Genomic DNA, 26,991 nt, shown 5'->3' on the forward strand with positions numbered 1-26,991 from the left:
ATCTTAAATCATGATTATCATTCCAACAACATTTCTTCCGATGGTTTGGTTGAACAATTGACGGCTTTGAGGATTAATTTCACGTCTTGGTTTGGTTATAACCATTTTTGTTCGAAACTACTATAACGGCCAATAGTTTACATGGTATATATACAGCGACTGGGCATATCCCAAACATGTCAGACGATGAAGTACTAGACTCGGCATTTCAATCACATATGGGCAATATTTTAAAGACATTTTGATCAAATATCAGCAGCAGACACAATCCTAGAACTTTTATCAGTCAAATTTTACAACCGTTGTCGGGATATCCGTCTGGTACCTGTGTCACAAGTGTTTCAAGTTTGCAATAGTAAACCAAGCGCTTTGTACTCTTATCGAGATTTTACTATTGCCCTACCAACGATGACTGATGATACCTCCAGAGGAATTTGATCCAGGACTACAGAGGATTTACAACAAAGAGGCTGATACGATATACTATAAACCATATTTATTGTGTGAGGAATGATGATACAACTTAGCTTTTCAAAACTCGCTAAATCGAAGGAGGCTCAAATCCACAACTGACTGGCATAAATTCAAGTGCCGAAAACAATAAGTCGTAAAAACGTGTGATAAAATTATGCTCACTGGGCTAATTCAACTCATTTCATTAACCAAATACAAATCACTGTACGTAAAGCTTTGAGTTACAAATGTGAAGGTAAATGATATCACGCAGCTACCCAGATCGTAGTAGGATGCAACAATTCTGATTAGTACACAATAATGAAAATATAATTAACTAGAATACAGAGGCGAGTGGAGGCACTAGATAAAGTTTGTGATTTACGTGACACTATAATATTAACTTAACCGTCTAACCTCTTTGAATAATTGTAAAATAATAGGAATTTTCACATTTTTAATGTTTAGTCTGACACCTATCGGTATTTTTATAAGATAGCTCTACTCCTTTGTAGCTCTACACATTTAAACTGCCAAAACAAACCATCATCAACCGTGGCTTCGTATTCGACCCACAGACGGAGAGAGATATGTAGTGATGCCAATAGGCTAGAGCTCCAAACTGATTTAGACGAATAAAACAAATGGTCTAAGTGAAGTTGCTCAGGAATAATTTTTGGTTAGACTGCATAAGTCCAAATCGGACACAATAATAGCTATAAGTACACTGCTTATGGAATTCCACTGCCAAAACTTCAAAAAGAGATAGCACACCATGACTTGAAAACAATGACAAACTGCAATACAGCAACTGCTAAAGGATTTCATGTTTTGCGGCCAGTTGTAGAGCATCCTAATGCTATGACGGAGGAATATTTCAGTTTCCGTACCAAAAATACGCAATATCTCTTTTTGAATGCCATGTCAAAGCAGCTAATTCATGTCTAAATATACAAACACTTGAGGATGTCCAAAAAGTAGGCACTAAGTTGGTGACGGGGCTCCCCAATTAATTTCAAGATGAACAGTTTACACGCTCAAATCTCTTCCCCTTATGGCGAAACTATAATTTATGAACGAACCGATCAGGCATGAGATAACAAGTTTCAGGTTTTGGAGCAAAATTCACCCATTCACATGGCTAAATAGAGTTTTGGCATTATAGCTGGTATCAGTTCGTGATGAAAACATTGGTTTATAACCCGCATTTGGTCCTAGTTATTAGAGGGACGCTCTCAAGGCCAGTTTAGTGTCACTCAAAGGTCGTCCATAAATTATAGTCTCATCCGCCCTTGTCCTCCCCCCCCTACAGCTAGTCATTTTCGAGGAAGTCACAGAAACGTTCGAAAACCGCGGTCGAATTATATCAAAGTGTAACTCCACTCTTCTCCCCTAATTGTCAACCGCTGAAACACCACATTTATTTTTTGCCTGAAACAGCCTGATTAGACTGGTTACGTCGATCATATAGGGTTCTGTAGTCAACACCTAATGCGAAGTATACAAAGGATCAAAAACACGAATAAACTATGTAGATGTTAGAGTAATCCATGCAAGTAACAAGCAAAAAAGGTCAAAAGCATTCACGCAGAAAAATTGAACATAATAAGGGGAAGTAGCAAAAATTATACATGGTTACAAACTTGCCCTCCACTGATAAAGAACGTTAGGATGGGGATATACAAGCCTAAATCGTTCTCTAGTGCACTCTACTGCAATCTGTGAACACGACATCAGCAGGTGAGAAGTTTAGTCCAGAGGATAAATAAACTGTAGTGTGTAACTCGATCACTTGTCTGCAATTGTCGTTGGAGTCAATCCCCCCGATGAGATGCGTATAGATTCACGGCTCAATTGGCCTCCAACGAACTGTAACTTCTCAGTCCAATGTATTAATTCAACCGACCAATTAATCAGTGATTTTAGTGCAAAAGTCGTCTCTACCTCACTGTGTTGCTAACGTTACAAAACTGGGGTTTGAAATTTTGCGGCTTTATTGCACTAAGGCCATAAACATACTATTGGTTATAACAACGTAATGATTACAAACACTAAACATCAGTGTATAAAAATACTAATCCGTGGTTTGATTAGGATCTCATTTGTAGAAGGTGTTTGGTTACCGATATTTACCATTCCTGTTTTATTCTCTCCTGAATATGAAAAGATCAAAGTTTTTATGTATGACTGAGACTTCTATTCGTTTATATCTGTCAAACTCCCGGCAAGATTTTCTCTGTGATTGCTTACTTGTTTGTCTTTACATACCATAGTACCTTCCATTGATATTCTTGGAAAATATTTTTGTCCGATGCTAGAAGCAGTTTCAATTAAGGATAATAAACCTCGATGTCATTTCACTATGCTGATGGCGAATACTGGTAATTATTTAGATGGTTTTTGAAAAAACGAGTTCGAAAACACATAAAAACATAAATTTAGCTCCTAGAAAGTAAGGAAAAGCACTGGTGCGTTTCTAGGCACATGGAAGTCAGCTATAAGCACACCATTTGATACACCGTGTAGGGCTGGAGTTTCAAAAGTTTTACAGATACAAAATTTATACATTGGTGAAAAAGTCCCCAGAACAAACAGAGTTAGTCACAGTAGTATTTTTTAAGAACATAAAATGACGGTAAGTCACTGCTGAGAACAACTAGGCTCTAAGATCTCACGGAAACAGTTTAATCAACGCTGTTAACAGAAATTACTTATATAAGATGTCACGTGTTTTCGGAGTTTGAAAACGCATTTACATGTATTACCTTTGTAATGGAAGTATGATAACCCAATTAAATCAGAAGGCAAAGAGAAAGTGGTTCGAGGACATATTCACATGGCTATCGGATATCAAGAAATCTTTGGTCTAAACTGGCTCACTGTTGAAAGGGATGCGTTGCACGGCATACCCACTCGTGATCTGGTGTTCATGCATGACCGAAAGACTTCAGCTAGGTGTGTTCAGTAAGACTAACGTGGTCAGCATCAATGTCAAAGAATTACGGGACTATTCATTTTTGGGATTTTTTACTACTACACGTGGATCTCAACGCTAATCAATACAGAAGTTCAATATGAAAGGATACGAAGATATATTCAAATAACGGATGATCTGCCGTGGTGTACGCAATCTGGCCTGATTAGAGAATCCAAGCACGGTGCGCTCTAACTTCATAGGGTGTGGATTCTTGACCAAACGCCTTCACCTAGGAGTATCATATTATACACGAAATCTTCACACCAGTCCTTCCTAATAGGACGAATGATTGACAGTTTTTCAACTTTCATTCACTGTGAGAAAACTGTATTTTCAAGTCTAAAAAAGACATTTTATTTGTAGATTGTAAATCACAGTGCGCTGTTCTATAACACGACCAAAAAATAATTATCATGACAATCCTTGTATTCTAACGTTTCCTGGGTCAAGATAGAAAGGCAGAACAGCGACAAAAGAAAAACTGATAGCCTGAAGTCAAAATCTATAGACGAACCATATTCAATGAATAGGCAAAAAAAAGAAAATACATACGTCTATTGAGGCACTTCAAGAGTGATTATTTTACATGCAGAAGAGTTTTTGTGGAGATTTCAGTATTTTTCAAAGTTGAAATCATGAGTCAATTGAAGCTAGACCACCATGGAAAACCTGGAAGCACTAGACGGCCGTTTTGTCCTATTATGGGACTCCTCAGCAGTGCACATCCACGACCCCGCACTCGCGAGATTCCAACCCAGGAACTTAACCGACTCCAAGATACATGTCCTGGAATTCTAGTGGGAAGCAGTGACCAGTGGAGTTCAATCACGTCTGTTGTCAGATAACAACTCACTGAAGACAATTGGTGAACGGCAGCTCAACCTTCGTGGATCGGTTGAAGTTAGACATTAACACCGTTGGATGCCGGCTCAGTGGTCTATCAGTTAAGTGCTCTGGCTCGAAACTAGTAGGTCCTGGGTTGGAATCTCACGAGTGCGGGATCGTGGATGCGCACTGTTGAGGAGCCCCGTATTAGGACGAAACGGCCATCTAGTGCTTCCAGGTTTTCCATGGTGGTCTAGCTTCAATTGACTCATGATTTCAACTTTGAAATATATTTTACATGCCTTTGCTTTTTAAACAATAGAATTTTAAAATATGAAGGAACGTAATCAGTTTCGAAAATATTCTGCATACAATACCCGTTTAGGTATTCTGAGAACCTCATGGTTTTGAGAGACCAGTTATCAGATACCAGAGAAGTTTCGTCCTGGTTGCTAACCATCAGGACCAGTATCGTAATTGCAGGCATCATGTTGTTCATTTATTCAGTGGGGAAGTCAACAAGGAAGGTGTTTTCTTCTTAGTCTGCTGTTTCAAGCATTCGATGGTGACGTTATCCTCATTCCCGTTCATATCTATATCATATAACTTGGATGCGCAATGAAGAACCGTATTGGGTATGTAGATCATCAGTGTCGGCATTCTATGTAGATGACCGAGTTGGATGGGAACGTAGTGACCTCCCAGTCTTTGCTAAAGTCACAACTCGTAGCTAATATTTAGTGTGGATTACTCTTCCGTCGTATTCAGGTATCATGGATACGATGGTGAATGTATGGTAGAAGCATAACGTTTTTTAATGAAAACTATTGATAGAGGCAGGCACAGGAAAAAAGTGATACCACAGCCACATGCGTCTGTCCATGTCGTGCAATATCTCGGTGTGTGTTGGTTGTTCTTCAACTTGACAAAAATTTTAATACTGTTCAATATTCAGTGGACAATTCGCTGGATGATTCGGCTGGGTACCAAATACTTTCACAGGCCCTAAAAGTCCTTAATGTTCATCGTCGAAGGGTAGGGGAAAATGCGATGCACGAATACGCAGGGACTTAGCCTTAAAGTGGATTTGATGAAGATATCAAATGACTATGATCTCTCAGAAACAGAAATATCGGGCCGAAAACGAGTTTGGACTAGACTATAATTTATAGACGAGCCAATCGAAAGCGTTTATGGGATTTCGGGGTCGCGGCGCCAACTTCAGTATCCGGTGCTCATGTACAATCGGTTTGAAGAGGACTTTAAAGAAGACGTGACAGTTAGGCGGTTACAATAAATGGGACTGCTTAAAACTTCTTTTATTTGTGATTGCGGAAATCGAATGACTTGCAGACCTTGTGCTGAATGCCGTGATGTTGTCCTTCGATGTAATATATGTTGGAGGGAGGTGTCTGCTAGAACAGGAACGTCTCTCACTCGATCCAGCTTGAGCCTAAGGCGAATCATATTAATTCTCGCGAACTGTATAGTGAAAGCACCAGTAACATCGGCTGAAATATTCGCAGATGTTACTGAAGCTTCGGCTGTTCAGTGGTATGAGTATTGTGGGGTTATATGCGCAATAAAAATAACAAACTTACACAATCGGGGTAAACACAAACAATATTCAAGCTATGTGGCTGAGGCTGAGGGAGTTTTTCGACCTTATCATGGCTCTGGAGACTAACTATTATGGAGCCATATGGATAAAATCCTCTACCTCCTGAATTACGATTTTGGAGCCTTTGAACCTCTTTCTAACTTTGACAAGTTTTTCGACCATGTAAAAGAAGTTCATCCACTTTAATTCTTTGGTTTTGCAGAATATATTTTTACTCTATACTAACTGTTTCTTGATTGGCTGATATTTTTAAGGTCACTTTAGATTCTTTCAGAGCTAGTCCATAAATTATATTCTCGCCGGGTTTTTCTGCAGAGCATCCAGTATCTGCTTTTACTGTGTTGGAAATTCCAAGTAACACGAGAAGAGCGTTAGTCCAATGTAATACGTTCACATACGAAAGTGAGATATTAAACTGTTGATAAAATCTTTCCATCAAAACTATTGGCTCGCCAGTGATAGGCGATCGGTTCTTATCTGACATTTCTGGGTGCTTACAGCAGTGCCATGGTTTTGGAGCCATTGAAAAAACAAGGTTTATATGTTAGGAATGAGATTCTCTGTTCAAACACTCGACTAAGCAGTCGTCAACATGAGAATGTACAGAGTCGACACCCCTTGATACGTCATGCAAAAATTTCATAAGAGTCTGGGTGGTACTCCTTAAACCCAAATGTATGAGCAAAAATCTGTGGAGTCTCAAGGGAGTGACTATAGCTCTTTTGGAATGTTATCTAAAGCCATGAGAATCTGATTATACGCTTTAACTAGGTCGATTTCAGAGAATAAAGTCGTGTTTTTAAAACAGCTATCAGGTCTTGAATGTATGGGAAGTGCAAAGATGGATTGTGAATTTTACAATGAGTTGCCGATAATCACTAGTTGGGCGTTAATCGTTGCCGTTTTTAGGGACTGTAAAATCCCAGCTAAGGTTTGGCTGAAGAATAACTGTCTCGACAGTCAGATACACGGTATTTCCAATTGAAATCAAAACAAGGGGATTGGGGAAATAACGGTTCTAAGCAAATATTACCACTCAGTTATTCAACCAACAATTGTTCCCACAATAATCAATCTAAATTACAATAAATAGTAATTGATAAGAAATATAGGAAAATCACCGAACGATCCAAAAAGTAAGTGTTATTCTATCCTTTCTGGATAGATCAAGTTGTAGCTTTAAATAAATACCCAAAATTAATAGTTCCGTAAGTGTTCGACATTGGATACTGACCACATTAGTTTTAATGGACTTATTTAGCTGAAGGCGCTCGGTCGTGCATCCGTACCAGATCACGTTTTGGAACGCCATGCGCAACATCTCCTGCGATCACTAGCGCGATTATGTTAGTCACTCCTCGATATATCGACAACCCATCAAATATATCTTCCAACCTCCTCGCTTCCGACTTTTCATTTCACTGGGTGGGCGCGATTCAATTATAGGTGTTACTGGTAAAGTGCTGTCAAACTACAATACCTGTGGTATCTTCAAAATAAAAATCCGTTCAAAATATAATAGATTGTCGCTTTACAACACAAATTGTTTCCGATTCTGGGAAAGTGCTTCAACTCACACTGAAAATGCACGACCCCAGTCAACTCAAGCGACACCATCAAAGAGGGAACAATCAATATAGCTGCCGCCGAGATTACTTACTTACGCCTGTCAACCCCAATGGAGCATAGGCCTCCAACCAGCTTTCTCCAACCCACTCTGTCCTGGGTCTTCCTTTTCAATTCTATCCTTTTTTTGTTCATTCTTCTCATGTCTGTCTCTATTTCTCGGCGTAATGTGTTCTTTGGTCTTCCTCTTCTCCTTTAGCCTTCAGGATTCCATGTGAGGGCTTGTCCTGTGACACAGTTGGGTGATCTCCTCAAAGTGTGCCCTATCCATTTCCAGCGCTTCTTCCTGATTTCTTCCTCCACTGGAATCTGGTTTGTTGTCTCCCACAGTAACTTGTTGCTGATAGTGTCTGGCCAACGGATCCGAAGTATCTTGCGTAGACAACTGTTAATAAACACTTGTATCTTCTGGATAATGGCTTTCGTAGTTCTCCACGTCTCCACCCCATACAGTAGAATTGTCTTGACATTTGTATTGAAAATTCTAACCTTGGTGTTAGCTGACAATTGTTTTAAGTTCCAGATGTTTTTCAGTTGTAAATACGCTGCTCTTGCTTTGCCAATCCCCGCCCTCACATTTGCATATGATCCACCGTGTTCATCAATGATACTGCCCAGATATGCAGAGGTTTCCACGTCCTCTAAAGCTTCTCCATCAAGTGTAATTTGATCGGTTCATGTTGTATTGTATCGAAGAGTCTTGCTTGCTGCCGCCGAGATTAAGTATCAACTTATTAGCGTAAATAAAGTTCAGGAAGAAACATAGAAACTCAGTGAAAGCGAAAGAAAAATGAGAAAACTGTTATAAAATGAAATATTACAATCTCAAGTGGCATCAAAAAGACTAACAAAGTGTACAACTGAAGAAATCGATAAGAACAAGTTGCAAATGTATGCATGGAGCTGTTCAATGCTGGAATTCGTCTTTTCCCGGTCTTAGCTCTCCAGGAGACAGCCAGCGCACTTTCGTTAACACGGGTAATCGTGCATTCGTGACGTGATATATAACACTGCCGGTTATACATGATAGTTTATGCCGTGTTTTGCGAAGTTCAACACGACTTTGGAGTATCGATAGGAAGCATGAATCGATTTTATGTTTGACCATGAACGGTCATAACGTACAACTAGAAAATGGAGTTATACAAACGGGTATTTTAGCATTTCCATCTACTAACCTCCGTTTCTTCAAGTAAAAGAGTATGTTTTGGTGCTGTAGCATGTCTGTATCAATGATTAGTATGGAGACGTCTACAACAACGAAATCTCGGTAGATAATTTAAATTAAACACACGCTGAGACAAACATTCCCTTGACGGTCTGTGGTGACCGGTCTTTCATTCACAGCTCGTAAACTGAAGACTGGACCCTGTAGACGGTAGTTAGTACCAGTATGAAGGGAGTTAAATTCTGCACCAGTCTCGACGATATATCGAACTTTAGTCATCCTATCGTTGGATCATAACGGTTACATCGACCGGCCAAAGTAATTGTTAATACGCGCTGGCCGATAAGCTTCCCGGAAGCTTTGCTGTGACAGTAGGGTTTTAGTCGGGGAAAACCTGGATTTTTCCGTAATTTCTTGACAACTCAACACAAATGTTGTGGTGCCAAAATCAATCAGGGCTTCCAGGTTTTCGTTATCTTAAAAAAGATCACTGGCCTGCTGAGTTTCTCCGAAGAATTCAGGATCATCTGCAGTCAATGCGGAAGCTAGGAAAGCGAGTCTGAGTATTACGGATGTCTGTGATTTCATTCTGGGCCGACTGAGGCATCTCTTTGACTGAAGAAACCTTGATGCTGAATACTTCAAGTAATCTCGAGGATCCAGCTGGTCTCAATGAAACAAGAATCTCTTGCACTTAGTGAGATGGGTCTTAAATAAAGAGTTGTTTAGAGAGATCTTCGCCAAAAGTTTAATGTCCTCTAATTTCACTCACTCGTTCCAATATACCTGTTTCCAAGCCGTGTCCCTCTTTGGTTCATTTGTGTCTACAGTATGATTGAAATGGTTCCCCGAAATAACTGCCCGACTCAACCATGAAGATCGCTATGTCCAGTGATATTTTGTTTTCTTTAATCATAATGTACAAAGTATTTAAATGTCAAGTGTCTAACTACTTACGATGCACAGACCATATGTACCTGCTCACATTTTGTAAACTATTTTAGGGGCTACTTGATTTGAATCTCTAACGCGCCAAGGTCAGCATCTCTTGTACCTACCAACTTTCTTTCCACTTCTACTAGACTCCAAGCCAGTTTGTAGGCAGTAGACTATTGTCAATTTTCATATCTCGTAAAGTCTCTTTGACTTATCTACAGTGGATATGCAGTGATTATGTGAATGCGGCGCTAGCTTCATAATGTATTCTACAACATAGGGAATCAAGTTGACAAATAAATCTGATTAATAACACATCAAGCTTTATTGTTCGTATCGAGTGGTCGTTTAAAACGGTCATTAAAATTTCAGCAGGAAGGAAATATCTTTCCAAGTTAAATACCGAAAAACTCAAATTATGGGTCATATTGGCTATCTATTTTAAAACATAGGCTTCCTAACTAGTTTTTCTCAAAGAATTCATCACGCGTGATGAATTCTCTTGTTCTTATATCAATAATATGCCTTTTCCCTTTGTTGAAAAACATAGAAATACTACTAACTTATGATATTTGCTAATCGGATGTGTTCTGATATCTTATGTTCAGAGTGTGGTTCTAAGCCAGCATTCCAGATAAGCCATATAGTCAGTGAAGCCTGTAGTTCCCACATACCCTAACCGTTGATATGAAAACCTGAGAAAGTAACCATCTTAGTATCTCCTGACGGTTCAGGCCATAAACTTAAACAGCACTTCTGGTATGTTTGTGGATTGATTAGTATCCTGTATGATTCAGTAATAATCTGAATATTTTGGTTGGTTCTCATTTTCATTCGCTTTTATCATTTTTTAGTTTTTGTTACTCAGGCAAACGCAACGTAGAACGCAGTATGTGTGGGCATCAGTTCAATTTGTCACATCCCACTAGCTCTGCGAGATGAACACTCTAACGCAAATCACACAATCGTAAGGACAGCATCAGTACTACTGATAGAAAAATTAGGTATCGCAAATACGATTTAAGAAGATACGCATTAGTGAAATAAAAGGATTACGAGAAATTTAGAAATATAGGATTGAAGTGAGGACAGACAGTGAATAGACCTGAGTCACTGAGGACGGTTCTGAGTCGATTTAACCTAGTCCCTAACCATTTGTCATGGTGACCTGGTAGTCTGCATGTAGCTACCTACATGGTTTAATCCAATATTCAGTGTCTTCATGAACTGATGCCATCTCTTAGGTTGGCTGCCCCTAGATTTTTTACAAAGTACGTAGTAGATGTCCCAACTGTCTCAGCCGATAAAAATTCACATTCTCGTTAATCGATTGACCATCTTTGCTTCTTACTCTGTTTAGCCGCAGAATTGCTAACTCGGCGGTCTTAAAGTATGTGAGCGATGCTCTGAAGACACCTATGATCGATTCTTAGTGAACTACGAATATCCCCTAACTTTAGAGGCTAGGTTTCACAACCTTAAAGTGGAAGGGAGAGAAGTGGGCAGCATTCCTGTCCTTCAGCGGGCAGATGGGTATCACCTACGTCACAAATGATCCAAGTTTGCAAAAGCCAATTGAACTATCTGGATCCGTGTTGAGATTTCGTCGGACACCAGCACATCAGTTACTAGTATTTGAATAACCCACACAATCTACTCTTGTAATTCTTCAGGTTTAGTTTGTACCAGCATTTATGTACTATAAGCAGTGGTTTTTAATCAAGCACGTAACTCGGTTTTTGGACTCTATAAAAGTAAACATTAAATTGTTTAGGGATTCGCTTTAGAACTCAACACGAGTCTACATAGACTTGTTGTAAGCTTCCTTAGGATGTCAATTGCATCAATAGTTTTACATAACACTAAAAAACTAATTGTCGTTGGGTAGAGTTGTAAGGCAAGTTACGTAATGTACCTAAATCTCACTTCGAGTTAGGTAAATAAATTAAAAGATCAAATTGAACAAAATAAATGGTTATGATTGTTCTTTAGCTTTATAAACACTATCTGTTTTAACTGGTTTCTATCTTTTGCAATGGTATGTACGTATTACAGCATAATCCTATGGAAATTATTCGTACTTATTGGGTTTATTATCAGACATCGAGTGTTTAATATTTCATATAGTTCAAGCAAGCAAAACGGCTTATTGTCACTAGAAATCACAGTTTGCTATAGGGCTTCTGAAAGTGTGTTTCCAAGAAGCCAGATGTAAGTTGATGGAAGCTAACCTATATCATATTCAGTTGTCATCGAGTTGGGTTAAACATTTTCAACAGTCTTAAATGTTTAATCTGACTTAATACACTTAGCTATTATGTGATTTTCATGTCGTTTTGTATATGAAATGAAAGCTACGAGTTTGTATTTACACCAAATTTCGTTCCAAAGTTTCGTTTACCTGCTTTTTTGCTTCCTTTTTGAACTCAATACTAAATTCCTAGTCCGTTTTTTTAGATGGAAGACTCAGTGTATGTAAATAAACTCCCAGCTCCACGTGAAGTATCACCACTCATACGAACAGCACGTTGGGGATTGTTAGCTGCTGGGATTGTTTATGGAGCTCTACGCCTAAAATATCTTACCAAAAGGGAAAAGAAGATTACCGAGCGTGACCGTGCAATTATAGAAAAAAGATTGGAGGAGTACAATGAATTGCATGCTTTACAGGCACAAAAATCTTTGGAAGAGTTATCTAAAGCAACTGGTGTACCATTGAATCAGTAGATAACATAATAAACTGTAGAGACTACTGTAACGTATATCACTTCCAACTTTTTAGATATATAATCAGTCCATATTCTTCTCTTTTTACTTGTTTACAACTTTATACTAACAGAAATAACACCATACAAATCAGAACTAATGACAGCCTCTCTGCCACACGCTTTAAACCTTCTCCACATGGCAAGGTTTAAACAGCTGTGTACCAGAACCTACACAAAAACTAAAGTCACTTGATTACCTTTCATAAAGTCCAATTTTTTACGAATACAATAGGCTTGTTTATATTTATCAATCTATGCCGCTTAATGTCCGTAAAAGCATACTGTGCAGCATTATGTTCTGTATGTGGCTCCAAAAACGAATAGAAAAAAACACGTTAAAAGGAGTAGGATTCATGCCCGTTGCATAGGTGCATCTACCTAAACTCGGTAGATGACGAACTCATTCAATGTCTATGTCTAATAGTACTAGGCTCGAGTCCCGGCGTAAGCACCAACGCTAGAATGTGGGTACATCCATTTCAAGATTCTCAAATCAGACGAAGAGCATGCCCTGAATTCCACTGCCATCCATTTCCCAACTTTGCTAAAACTTGTGTATTTTATATTTAAAGTTGTTTATTCGGCTTCTATGGCTCAATTCATTGTTTCAAGATACTAGGAGAGATTAAATATTCTCGTTGGTCTGAAGATCGTTATAAAATTTTGCTTTTACATGAAACCTTCATGAATGTCATTATAGGGCTTCTTTTTTACCAATTATGTTTGACTCACATTTTGTCTATTATATACTATGTAGTTCAGTATCGTATCGAGTAGTAAAGTTAACACCTTGAATAAGTAGTGTTGCGTAAATGTGAATTATTAAGCAAGTACATAGTTTGCATTGAACGCTGATTTTTATGAAGAACAATACTGTCAATCAGTCATTCATTGTCATCATTGAATCTGACGAATGTGCGTTATCCCAAGTTTCCATATCACATCATCACGACGAAGTGGAACTAACAAGATGGATAACAAAAGAGTCGAAGTAATTGTATTAGCTGTGATTACGCTAAAAACCCTAACCAGGCAGTCTGGATTTTTCAGCAGGAGTCAGACTAGCAATCAGTGAATTTACAGACTGAAATGTTTTGGTTTGGGTTCCACCAACTCTTTTCCAAACTACTACAGCAGCATCTGTAAAAGTAGGCGGTGGTCGAGCATACATAACACGTGGATCACGAACCATTCGATTACGGTTTCGAACTCTACCCTACTCTGGAGTATCAGGTAGCATTACCGGTTTTAACACAAAATGAGTTTCGAAACGGAATGTGCAAACCTGTAATTGATAAGTCAATCCCATTAAGTAAAAGTATCAGTAGAAGTAGCCAAATCAGTATAATATGTAATCATAACATGATGTTCGGGACATATGAGGGTTAACCCAAGTTCCCATACCAAGTCAACACAACGAGATATACTTAACCAGATAAGTAGGAAATGAGTCGAAATAATAGTAGTGATCATGATAAGAAACGATCATTTAGAGTACAAAAAGACAAAATGCAACGGTACGTTTGTGGAAATATTCGATTTCAAAATCTAGAGAAAGGTAAGAAATTAATGCATCTCCACTATGAACCGTGTCACCCAAATTTCCTAGCCATTAATCTTGGTTATCGTATGGATCGCAACTACGTAATATATATCTGCCACCATAACTCAGAGCAACACTAAATAACCTTTTAGATTGGTCCCGTGTCTTGGTTTGGTCCTCCCACCACTAACTTTCGATCAACTACACCAGTAAACATCACCTATCCATGTAAGCGGTGATTGGGCATACGTAATGTCCTGATCATATCAGTTCAAAGGTAGTATTGGTAATCTTCATGCAACTAAAGTATGCCTTGAAGCTGAGTACATAAGTATATACCGATGAATTTCAACTTGTTAAAAAAATAGTTCTCAGCATATGGTGCTATCAGTTTATTTGTACAATAACTACCAAAGAAAGTGGCTTTCATATCAATAATCTTGAAAACCTTTATTCTTCATATTTCCGTTCACCAAATCCTTTTCTTAACATTTGTAAGAAAACAATTCAAATGGAACAAAGACAATATCAGACCTATCCTATCTTCATCAGTTACTTAGACGAACTGTCACATGACCAATCTACTCAAATTTACTCCTTTTGCAACAGTGAAATGTTTGTATTTTCAAAAATACTGCTAAGCAGCAGTTGCAATTGGTGAACTGATCCTTACTCTCAAGATATGATGGATAGAGTTAAACATGGAAAGTCTTAATTTGTTGAAGAGTGATTAGCGTACAAAATTGATATACTCCAATCGTGTATGGCATCGGATCATATTTATTTTCCTGTTAATATTCTGTAATACAGGCATTAGGTAGAAAGAATCTTCTGTCTCATCTAGTAGTCTTTGGTATTTATTAATTTGGGATGACTATGATGATTAAAAGTATTTGAATAATAAACGAACTAGGAATCCCCGAAATAACGCAATCTAGACCAAATAGAACTAGGTAAGCACAAACGAATGTAATGTATTTGGAATTCAAAATCAGGCAGACATTAAGTTTTAAAAGAAATCATCAGTTTATACGAACACAACAATGGCTTACACCAATAATTTGGTTTCGTGAGCTGTTATCACTCAATGATTGTGACATTCCATTCATCGGCATTAGTTAAAGCTAGAGTAACTCTGAGATCCCTACCCGTTTTTGCCAATCAGGAGACAGCAGAGATAAATGACTTATTATGCTAGGATTAGAGCTTAGAATATCCCGTTTAAGATCCTTATGTTATGGCTAACGTCGATCCGTGAACTATGGCGTGACCTAAGAGTGCTTTACGCATTCACCATTAGCTAAACAGTATACTTTAGCTTTATCCAACGTTCTGTTGATTTAACTGAAAAGCTTTTAGACAGTCGATCACCCATTAAATCATAACACTTATAAAGTCAATAATATACAAAATAAAGTAGTAACTATGGTACCATTAGGTGATAATTAGGCTATATCACAAATATATAAGTATATTATCACATTAACATTAATCTCCGATGGCATAGAAAATAAACTTTGAATATCACTCATAAGAATGTATATTGATTTAGAATAACAAGAAAATTATAGGCTAAACAAAATAAACTGAAATAAGAACGTTGTTTTTTTTTACTGTTTTTTCTTTCGCTAAAAATAGAAAACAAAAAAGGATGATGAAATAAACAAATGGGTTGGTTGTTAGATTTTGTTTTACGGTTCTTTTTCCAAGGCTTTGATCAGTGAATTAAATTAATGTACAATTGATCATATATATATATAACACAGGTATGATTGTATAACTATCTTCTTTTCATGTGTGGAATGTTTACACAAATCACTTATGATAACAAAATGTATTTAGCCAACAAAGATGTTCATAAATTTGACGGTTATTTAAAGTGAAATGTAAATGATAGTATATATTTCATGCAGTACTTATTAAACTCTTAGTAATTTACAACAGTTTAATTGTTATTCACTGATGATGATGACGGTAAGGATGTCGACGACATTGATGACGATGATGTTGATGATGAGGAGGAAGTGGAAAAGGGTGATAATGTCATAAAATTCGGTTGATTTATCGAATTATTATTAAGACCTTTTATATTTGATAGTAAATTAAACCATGAATTCAACATAGTCACAGGTACCGGCATCCATACACATTTATTCTCTGACATAGATAATGTCGGTAAAGACGACATACTCATAGTATCAGTTCTACTACTGTTGTAAGTGGTGTTTATCGTTGAAGAATTTAAATTCGACGTCATTTTCGAATCAGATAACATTACACTTTTTGTCAGCGGTATCTTATTACACTCATCAGTAGAAAAATAATCATTCTTATGAATATCTTCATTATGATTAGCAGTTTGTTCATCTTTCATAAGATTCGATTTTGTTAAATGATCATTATTATTATTATTTATTGAAGAATATTTGTTTATAAACATTAAATTATTATTTGAATAATTACCCGTTAAATTTAAATGATTTAAACGTGTCAATTGTTCACTTAAACGTTTCATATTAATTGAATGACGTTTATTATGTAATTTAGTTGGCAATTCATCAGAATTTCCACTTATTGATTGTTTATTTGAATATTCTCCTAACTTTCTTATGATCTTATTATTATTATTATTATTATTATTATTAGATGAGTTGATTTGATTCTTTATAGTTTGCATGAAAGGATAATTAGATTGTATATGACAACTACATTGATCGAGGTCTGTTATTATCTTCCTGAGAATATTGTTTAAACTGTGATTTCTCAGATGTTCCTAAATTGGTAGAAGTAAAATTTATTGGATTATCTTTTTCATACTGTGTAATATCTTCAACTTTCCATAATTCTGAATCATAATTATTCATTAAATCTGGATGATAATTAACATGTAAATTCATTGGACAATGATCAATATTTTGGTTATTCATGTATTGATTATTATTATTATCAGTAACATTACTGATCATTTTCTCTTTATGTAACATTGAATTGGTTTGTTCAATTCGACAGCATGGATCAGTTGAATAGATTTGTTTTTCTTGATCCACATTAAATTGTTCAATATTACGACAATTAAACAAGTTTAATAAATTACCTGATTGTTTAAAACATTCCATTAATCGAAAGTTATTCAAATAATTACTTTGTGACATTATAGATACCCAAGAAGAAATAAAATCATTGAAGTCGTTCATCTCATGTGAAGTTTTAATTTGACTTTGATCAGATAAGGTTGATGTTGATTCACTAGCATGATTTAGGAGGATATTATTGTCGTTATTATCATACTCATTATTATTACTATTTGTAATAGTATTCGTTTCATAGCTATTCTTATTCAAATATGAATTGATAAATGTTGTAATTGTTGTTATATCCAAATTAGTCGGGGAATATATTGAATTATTGGTTGAACAGTTCAAATTTGAAGCTTTATCAGTTTGTGTAGATGTTAAATTACAGGTATTCACATTATTAATAGTGTTAAGATTATTGTTAGTAGTATTGCTAGTAGTAGTATTAGTAGTATGTTTACAATCACGTTGAGGAGGTGTATAAAACCAATCCTGGTGTTGTTTTTGATTATTATGATTATATAATTCATTTAATTTACTAGTATGATATAATGAAGATGTTACTGGTAAATTATTATCGTCAATGTTTGAATATACTGGCAAATGATTCAATGATGTTAATGTTGAAGTGACAACTGTCGGCGGTGTTACTGATGTTGTAATCGATGTGGAATTCATTGATGTACAACAAAATTTAATTAAATTTTTTAATCCTATAAATTGATATACAAATTTACGTCCATGTACTTTACGTATAATATTTTTTTGATAATAATAACGTAATGCACGACTTAATTTATCATAATTCATACGATGATTTTTATCTTTACGCATACCCCATAATTTGGCTACAATTTCAGCTTGTACTAATATAAATTCACCACGTTTATTTGTCCATCTTATTATATGTTCATATTTATTGGATAATAATAATTCTAATAAAAATTGCCATAATGTTAATTTACCATTACTTCCATCAATTTCAGTAGTAAACTAAAAATTTTGATCAATTTTGTTTGTTTGTTTGTTTGTTTTTGAAACAGAAGAAAAACAGAAAATTTAAATTTAAAAAAAAGTTAATTCGTATAATTAGAGAATGTTACATTTACAAAATAATAAAAAAATATTTCCCTGGTACGGCCGAGAGTGGAGAGAGTTTGTTCTGCCTCTCGAAATGCTCTCACATGGCCACACGTATATAGCCTCTGTCAGGGAAGTCCTACTCATTGCCTTCTCGTGCCACAGGTGTTGTTCACGAAATTGAGAGGACGAAAAGAGAATGTCCGGCGCTTTAACCAGGTTGGTGGATGTGGAGTGTCCACCTAGGGGAGTTGGAAAACCCTGATTCCAAACTAATGTTGCACATAGGCTCCAGTATCCTGAGGGAACAAATGGCGTATGAATCAATCGTTGGTCACCGGCTACCATGGGACTGCATCTCCTCACGATGTTCCACTGCCTCGTGGATCAGATCTTTAGGTCAAAGGCTGCGGGTGTGGCCGCTTAAGAAAACCACCTGTTTCGGTTTGGACATCTGGGCAGTATCACAGCCCTCACACAAATCGAATGAGATTTGTGTGGAGCATATATATCTGGTGCCCGCTTGTACCAATATTTATGTGTTTAAATCAATAAACACAAAGATATTTGTTAAAATGATTGATTTAATGTGGATGGCTTTTATTGTCATTTATTATCATGAATGATGATGAATACCAATATAAAAGCAACTTAAAAACTAGATTACTTTCCTGTTTTTATTGACAGGTCGATAGCTAAGATCATGTCTTACGTTCTCACAACGATTTAATAGGAAGAACTTAAATATTGAGATTAATCCTGTTATGACTGTGTCGCCAATTTTCATATCTGGTCGTCGCTAATTGTTATGTCGGAATCGCTTATTACTTATACTTGTAAAACAAAGAACTACCGAAATTCTCATGGCGCTATATAAGAACAACAAGACTGGTACAAGTGAAGATTTATTAAACTAAAAATAAGACGACAACCCTATTCGAAAATACACTTGTTCATATATTAATTGTACACCCATTATGGATGAAATCACATATATGAAAAATACCCAGAGTTATAGTAAGTCATATGTCGTGTGTTATGCTGAACTTAGTTCATGTTATATTAATACAAGAATATCTTATCTTGAAGAAGTATCACAATCAAGTAAATCAATGTTATACCGAATAAAATATCACATCTGGAAACAAAACAAATACTACACTGAGTAATTATTACATTGAATTAAGCATACGGAGGTAATGTTAAACAAAAATCACAATGAATAAAAGAGTGTAATTTTGCTTTTTCATCCCATCATGTCACCTCCTCTTCCTTTTTAATGGAAAGTGTAAAAATAAGTTTTCCATAGAGAGTATATTCTAAAGGCTACTGTTCTATTTCATACTCTCTGGGATCTTGACCGGTCACGTGGTCGTCCTTCAACTTCTAGTTCAGATCTGATCAGTTGTTCGGTTACAGTGATATTATATGAATACATATTCAAGACAATTATTTATAAGATTTGCGGTTTAATGTACAAATAATATAATTTTGGAAAATCTTAGTAAGGTTTCCTCTGTGGTTTTGATGTGTTGTGAGGTTGTCCGATTCACATACTGATATAGAAACTTCCTATACACTAACCCATTCAGCTACTTGAATGAGAAAGAAGCTATATTGACTAAAATCAAAGCGAAAATGTGTGTACAATTAGTCACGAGTATACATCTTTCTTTCTTAGGAAATAAAACTACATTTTCACATTTACCTTCCACCTTATGTCTGATTGACTCGATGAACCAGCTTTAAATGTTTTGAAGTCACTATGTGGTCATTTACTAACTTCAAGAAAAACAGAATAAAAGCTGTATGACATACTCTACTGAAAACTATGGATTAATACAAATTCTTGATTACAACTAATAGAAATTTTACACTATCGATGAATGTAAGACAACTAACAATATAAAATGAATCATATATTATGGTTTGAACACACCACAGACTTTTGCTTTCATCTTGAACAGTTCATCTCGCAGAAAACTATTTCGATCTTAAATATCATCAATCTTTTTCCTAAAGATTTCAGACTGCTTTGAATCTACTTTAATGTAACTCAAACGATCATCCTAAACTACATGAATTCGTTATTTTCTATACTGAGCTGATCATCGTTTGTCCATGAAACAGATGATCCGATATCGATATACAATTGAATCTCGACCACAAATTTTGGTAGTGATCAACAATCAGACCACAATAGAAAACATTCCTTTTTACCTAGAGATTTTTACTTCGTCAGCCGACATCTTATACTTATCGTTTCATGAAAAAAGTTTGAACACATTCCTTTTATTCGAAAAATTCTATTTTCGTCACATTTTTTGAGTTGACAAAGACGTTAAATATATGAAATACAAATAAACAGTTTCCGATTCAGAGATCTTTCATCTTATGCCGTTATTTTTTGTTGTTTAAATTATGCTACTTAAAACTTATATAACAGCCAGAGTTTTATCACAAATAAATCTAACATTCAGTCATTAGAAATACGATTCATTAACAGAAATGAATTTAAATAGGATAAACAGCATCAACTAACTTAACTTTCCTACGAAGTACAGATTCGTTACTTATCTCTAAGCTGTAGTACGAGTGCGGGGACTTGTGGTACTCCCTAGTTATCAAATCGAATCAAGTGGGGTGTTGTTCGAGCCCAAGACTCAATGTCTAAAGGTCAAATACCCTGACCATTTAGGCAACGTTCTGTTAGAAATGTAGTAGTCATTACAGAGATTAATTAAATGCCAATGACTAATAACTTCAGACGAATGAAAAAAGAAAACTGATAGCATAAAGACTTTGTCGTGAATAAAAATTTTTAACATGGTAGTAAAAATAAGTACATTTGATTGTATTGCGGATTGGGTTTGGCTTCTATGTTTATGAATGAAGAACGATTAGGAGATTCTTTCATTTTAAAAAACGGAATCTGTGTTAACTGAATGGACCACATTGTTAGGTTGGAACGCTTCAAAGATAATCCCACGCAGGGTTGAGAGGGCGAAGAAAAGTCACGTAAGGAATATGGATTGGTTAAGACTCCATAAGAACTGAATTATATTCGAATTTAGTCAGTTATACAACTCATGCTGGATAAGCCGATATAAATAGAAACATGAGGTTTACTACAAACCAATATCTGAATCTCAAGTTTGATTTCTCCCCAAGTGTATCATTTACATACTCAGCATTCCCAACAGATTCAGTTTGAGAATGTAGAAATTGTTAAATGTCATTGAAATCATGAGCCGATCTGAGTCAGACCTACGATGAAAACCTGGAATCACTGGACGTCCTTTTCGTCCCAGTATGAGATTCCCCAGCAATGCGCATCCACGACCACACATGTAGGACTCAAACACAGGACTTTCAGTTCAGTTCATAATTTAAATGAAATCCAACAACCTCCACACCCTCATACTGGAAATATCACGTAATCACTGGTGAATAGCTTCGAGAGGAAACTTTAAGAATTCTAGTGAGAAACCATGACTAGTCGGGATAATCCATGTCGGATGTGAGACAATTACCTACACAAGACAATAGAAGATCATCGCACATTATAGTGGATTGATCGGAGTTAGACATTAACGACATTGGATATTGAGTCAGTTATCTGGAGGTTAAGCATTCGCATGAGTGATCGAAGGTGTTGGGTTTGATTACTACGTGTGGAGTCGTATAAGTGCACTGTAGATGAGTCCCATACTAGGTCGGAACGGCCGTGGGATGCTTCCAGACTTCCGTGGTAGTCTAACTTTGATGAGTTGATAATCTCAATGAAACCCAACAGTCTCCACAAAACCTTATTGATAAAATAACTAATTCATTTTTCTGCAAACTGTAAAAATCCAATGTTAGCTCTAGATGAAAGGGTGACTTTTCCAAATAAGTATTAATTTAATCAGATAAATATCAAGAGATGTTGGACTGTTTAGAAAAAGTCTATCGAGACATTAAATTCACCAGTGAAGAGGAGAAAGACAATAGTATAGCTTTCCTTGATGTCCTACTTTCTAGAAGGATAGATGATTTCATAAAAAAGAATGATATTTAGAATGAATACATGGACGGGTCAGTATACCCATTTCCAAAGCTTCACACCTCTTCAATGCAAAATAAATTTGCTTAGATGTCTCAGCCACAGAATCAAGTTATTATGTTCTGAGGATAACGTAGACGGGGAGATAGATATACTAGATAACACATTACGAAATAATGGCTATCCAGACAATTTCGTTAGAAAATTCCTAGTAGAAAGTATTATTAAAAAAAGAAGAGACTGTGACTTGGTCAGTAAAAAACCCTATATCTGAGAGTGCACTTTAAAGGGGAAAAAGAGTTACTAAATCGGCCAACAGTAATATTCTTTCTCACTTGGCAGATGGTGAATATGATATCAAAATGGAGGAAGCTTTCTCCGTTTTATATCAAGTCATAAAGAATCTACCTCAAGGAGGTAGATTACAGCTGCTCTGCATAGCCGAAGCCATCTGGATCAGCTCCAGGAAACCAAAGTTATGTATCCAGAAAAGACCTACGGCTGAACCACCGGATACCGAAACTGAATATTACAAACTCCTTCCCTTCTTCCTTTTTTTGATTACCTCTATCTTAATCTTCACATCCATCATTCCCAATTCATGTGAATTATTTTGATCGTAATTACCTTGATAACACCCCTCTTATTACGTATTAAATTCACACAACAATCTTATTATTATTTCTATTACTAATTATCATTATTATCTCAATTGAGAAGATGAAATTCTCCTGCTATAAACTTTATTCACATGATTTTTTGCATATTCTAATAAAAATGTCTTAGTATGGGTTTTCCCAACAGTGTGTACCTACGACCAGTTATCCTTAACGTCACTGGATAGTTGTAGCGCTATATCACAGATTGACTGAAGATGAAATCTTAACCTGTGGTTCTAATGGTTGAGCATATGCCGAGTGAAATATCACAGTTTCTTCAAAAATATGTTTACCAATGAGTCAGTGGCGCCCAGTATTGATTAAATTCAATATTTCCTGAGAATTTCATACTATACTATGTATATAATAAAGAATAAAACTATTAGTATTAGCTATTAAAATAGTAATATATCATGATGAAATTCATCGTAGAACCGACTTTTCTACAGTCATCATCAAAATAATGGTTCGGCTTAACGTGTTTAATTATTTTATAACCTTAGTAACTATGTTATCTATTTCAACAACTTAGTTTTAAAAAACCAGTCTAATTTCTACAATGTATAAATGTCGAATTTTCTTCCCCTTTAACCTTCACTTCCCTAAATTCGATAGATAGACAGACAGAAAATTTGGTCTAACAAAAACTATCCTGTAAGATATACATATGTAAACACATATACAGTATACACCATATACAAGCATAACTGCATACACGTACCTTTTGCTTCCGCCCGATTTTTGCCCTCCTTCCGTCTATTGATTTTTTTTTCAGGATACGGAGCGGAAGCAGTTAGAATTTATATAGGAAGATGGAAAACAGGGTGAGAGAGAGAGTCGACTAACCTCTTTAGCCTTGGGATAGGTCATATAATTGTATTGTCTAAATTGATTTTCCGTTTTCTAATTTCCTTTTTAATCAAAAATTCATGGCCTTGTTTCTTTATTTAATCATGAAATTATCGATAACCAGAAAAACTAACGAACGTCAGTAGTTGGTTAAGAGGCAAGAGGTGTAGAATAATTTTTTTTAGAAAATAGATGAGGTTTGGATTAAGTTACAACTGGTCATGGCCATTCAATAATCAAACTGAATTACATCCAACCTCAGTTTTAGTGAAGGTATTTGTTACAACATTTTCTCATGAAGATTATCTAGATATGTATTCACTGAATAAAGTTATTTTTAACTAGGAGACAAATTAGCTTATTAGGATGTAAGTACGTTAAGCCGGGGAGTGCCAAACACCATAGATAAACGATTATTTTCACTGCTAAAAGATATCCAGTACCTAACTAATCAGTGAAATTTTAAGTACAATAAGTTAACAAATATATAGAAAACATCCATCAAAACGTGACTTCCTTGTAATTTTCTATGACAGAAAAGTGGAATACTATCAGTTGTGTAATTCTCCTTTTCAGTAAGGAAAATCAGATATATATCTACTTCTTATTACTTAAAATGATCATATATTCTGCTGTGAAGATTAACTTATATACTATGATTCCATACTTTAATTAACATATGCAGGTGTAATTGTGACCAAATCAAAACAGTTTGAATTCTCCTGATAGTCAGCAAGTTATTAACAACGTGGAGCCTGGACACAAAAATGTAATCAGAATGGGGATTTGTGAATATTGTAGTAATTTTAATAGTTGAATTCATGAGTCGGGATCATTGATGCGCACTGCTGAGAAGTCCCATACTAGGACGAAACAGCCGTTCAGTACTTAGATCGACTCATGAATGCAACTATTAAAATTACAAAAATATAAGTCCAACTCTAAATTCCACATAAATGCTATAAAATGAAATTAAGAAGATGGATAATAAAAAAGAGTATCAATCAGAATAGAGATTCAAAAAGACAATGAAAAGAAGATATACATGAAGGAATGCTAAAACTCAAGATCTAGAGTAAGAAAAAACGGTAAATGCATCTGTGTCATCGTGGCGGATTCTGTTCAACGTTACCCAAAATCTCTAATAAAGTGCGTCCTTTAAAAAATTCTCAATGAAAAATGTATGTTATGGGTAAAGGGATGGTTATATTTCCTAGGGAGTATATATATATATATATATATATATATATATATATATATATATATATATTCACTTGGTTCTATTTAGCCCGATAAACCTCCTCCTTCATTCAGTCTTCTCAATCTGTAGCCCGTTAAGGGCTTGAATATAGGGAGTTTTGTATTTCTCTATCAGACTCATATACCTCACGTTATGCCCCCAAATGCCCTGGTACGGACGAGAGTGGGAAGATTCCGCTCTCCCTCTCGAAATGCTCTCATATGGTCACACGTATATAGCCTCTGTCAGGGAAGTCCTACTCATTGCCTTCTCGTGCCAAATGTGTTTACGAAATTAAGAGGACGAAAAGAGAATGTCCGGCGCTTTAACCGGGTTGGTGGACACAGAAAGTCCACCAAGGTAGTAGGAAAATCCTGATTCCAAACCAATGGTGCACATGGGCTCCAGTATCCTGAGGGAACAAATGGCGTATGAATCAATCGTTGGTCACCGGCTACCACGGGACTGCATCTCCTCATGATGCTTCACTGCCTTGTGGATCAGACCTTTAGGTCGAAGGCTCCTGGTGTGGCCCCCTAAGAAAACCACCTGTTTCGGTTTGGGCAGCTGGGCAGTATCACAGCCCTCACACAAATCGAATGAGATTTGTGCGGCGCATATATATCTGGTGCCCCCTTGTACCAATATTTATGTGTTTAAATAAATAAATAAACCTCATGTAATAAAGATCTCCAAACACTGACCATGGTTACTATGCTGACCTCAACACAGGAGTCTGTAATTAACAACATGGCTCAGACTAATAGGGAAAGATTTCTTGCACGTGTGCTCAACTAACTCTTACATCAGCTAAAATTACCCGCTGAACTAGCAATAGTTAGGTAAACATAACACATCTCCCAAAAACTTCAATCGATGAAAACTTTCAACCTAATCATTCAGTGATGGCTATTATTCGTAACATGAAAAATAAGTCAATTAGATGACCATCTATGATCTCACACTTTGAACACTTTATGAGACCCATTAATCCTAGTTTTATTATTATTGTTATTAATATCTTTATTCAATATTATATGTTTGGTACAGTATAGAATTCGCAACACAATTAATTAATGAAAACAGGATTCCAACCAATACTACACAATGCTTACACAACAATTACAACTAAATCCACAAGAATAAATCTTTTTGTTTACATTTGAACTGAATTTGTTTTTTGTGTATAAAGCCTAACAGGACAAAACGCGCGTCCTGGATTCCACTGCTAGCCACTATCCATCATTGCCTAGTGACATTAGTTGATTGTTTATTTCAAGGGAAGGAATGAATGAAACATAAAATGAAAACTCATTATTTCAACAATTTAATCACTAAGCTAATATTTGTTTCTGAATTGTTTAGCCTCAGCTATGATATAACTTTCCCAAGATCAGATTGTACGATGTATATATACATGGAAATGTACATGTATAAATCATTTTTATTAACAGATCATCAGTTGGTTCATTTAAGATTTATTAAAATTAGTCATGATCATTTTATAGGTCACATTTTATGTAAATGATAATGATGATAATAATAATAACCATTATTATTATTGTTTAAATCTGTATAGTATACATTAATTTTATATCCGGTTTAGGTAAAACTTGAATTTCCGTTGAATATGTACATCCTGAATCACTGAACTATATAAATATTTGTATATTGTGTAGTTGGGGAATTCAAGAATAAGTACTATGTTGTGATATATGTGATTTGACTAGTATTAATCGATCCATCTCTGATGAAATGTAATTCAACATTTTGAATGTTAAATTCATTGACTACTAAGTTAGTTAGTCAAAGGAATTGGATCTTTACAAAAGATTTACAGATATGTATTATTTAAAAGTTTCAAAGTAAAGTTAAACAGCTTTTTATAATTATAGCAGACAGATAAATGATATTCAGTTTGGGATTGTGGAGATAGTTGAATTTTATTGAAATTGTGAACCGATCTGGGTAAGACAACCATTGAAAACCTGGTGGCACTACACGGCCACTTCGTCCTAATATGGGAATCCTTCGCACTACGCATCCACGATCTCACACGTGGGACTCAAACCCAGGACTTTCGGACATCGTGAATTGATCGAAGTTAGACACTAACAGAGTTGGGTG

General features: G+C 35.8%; 2 protein-coding genes across 2 annotated transcripts; one reads left to right on the forward strand and one right to left on the reverse strand.

Annotated features, from left to right (window-relative positions):
* Nucleotides 1–12,063: 12,063 nt before the first annotated feature.
* Smp_015980 (hypothetical protein) lies at nt 12,064–12,333 on the forward strand (the record flags this gene model as incomplete). The annotated part of the gene is made up of 1 exon (XM_018797173.1): nt 12,064–12,333. The coding sequence occupies one exon, from the start codon at nt 12,064–12,066 to the stop codon at nt 12,331–12,333; it is 270 nt and encodes an 89-aa protein (XP_018652241.1).
* A 3,194-nt stretch (nt 12,334–15,527) lies between these two features.
* Nucleotides 15,528–18,858, reverse strand: Smp_130870 (putative ets; the record flags this gene model as incomplete). The annotated part of the gene is given in 7 exon segments (XM_018797174.1): nt 15,528–15,545; nt 16,052–16,201; nt 16,207–16,284; nt 16,626–17,011; nt 17,453–17,641; nt 17,729–17,984; nt 18,784–18,858. Coding segments are annotated over 7 exon segments (1,152 nt in total).
* Nucleotides 18,859–26,991: the final 8,133 nt, after the last annotated feature.

The sequence above is a fragment of the Schistosoma mansoni genome, chromosome 4 (assembly GCF_000237925.1).
Source record: "Schistosoma mansoni strain Puerto Rico chromosome 4, complete genome".
Lineage (NCBI taxonomy): Eukaryota > Metazoa > Platyhelminthes > Trematoda > Strigeidida > Schistosomatidae > Schistosoma > Schistosoma mansoni.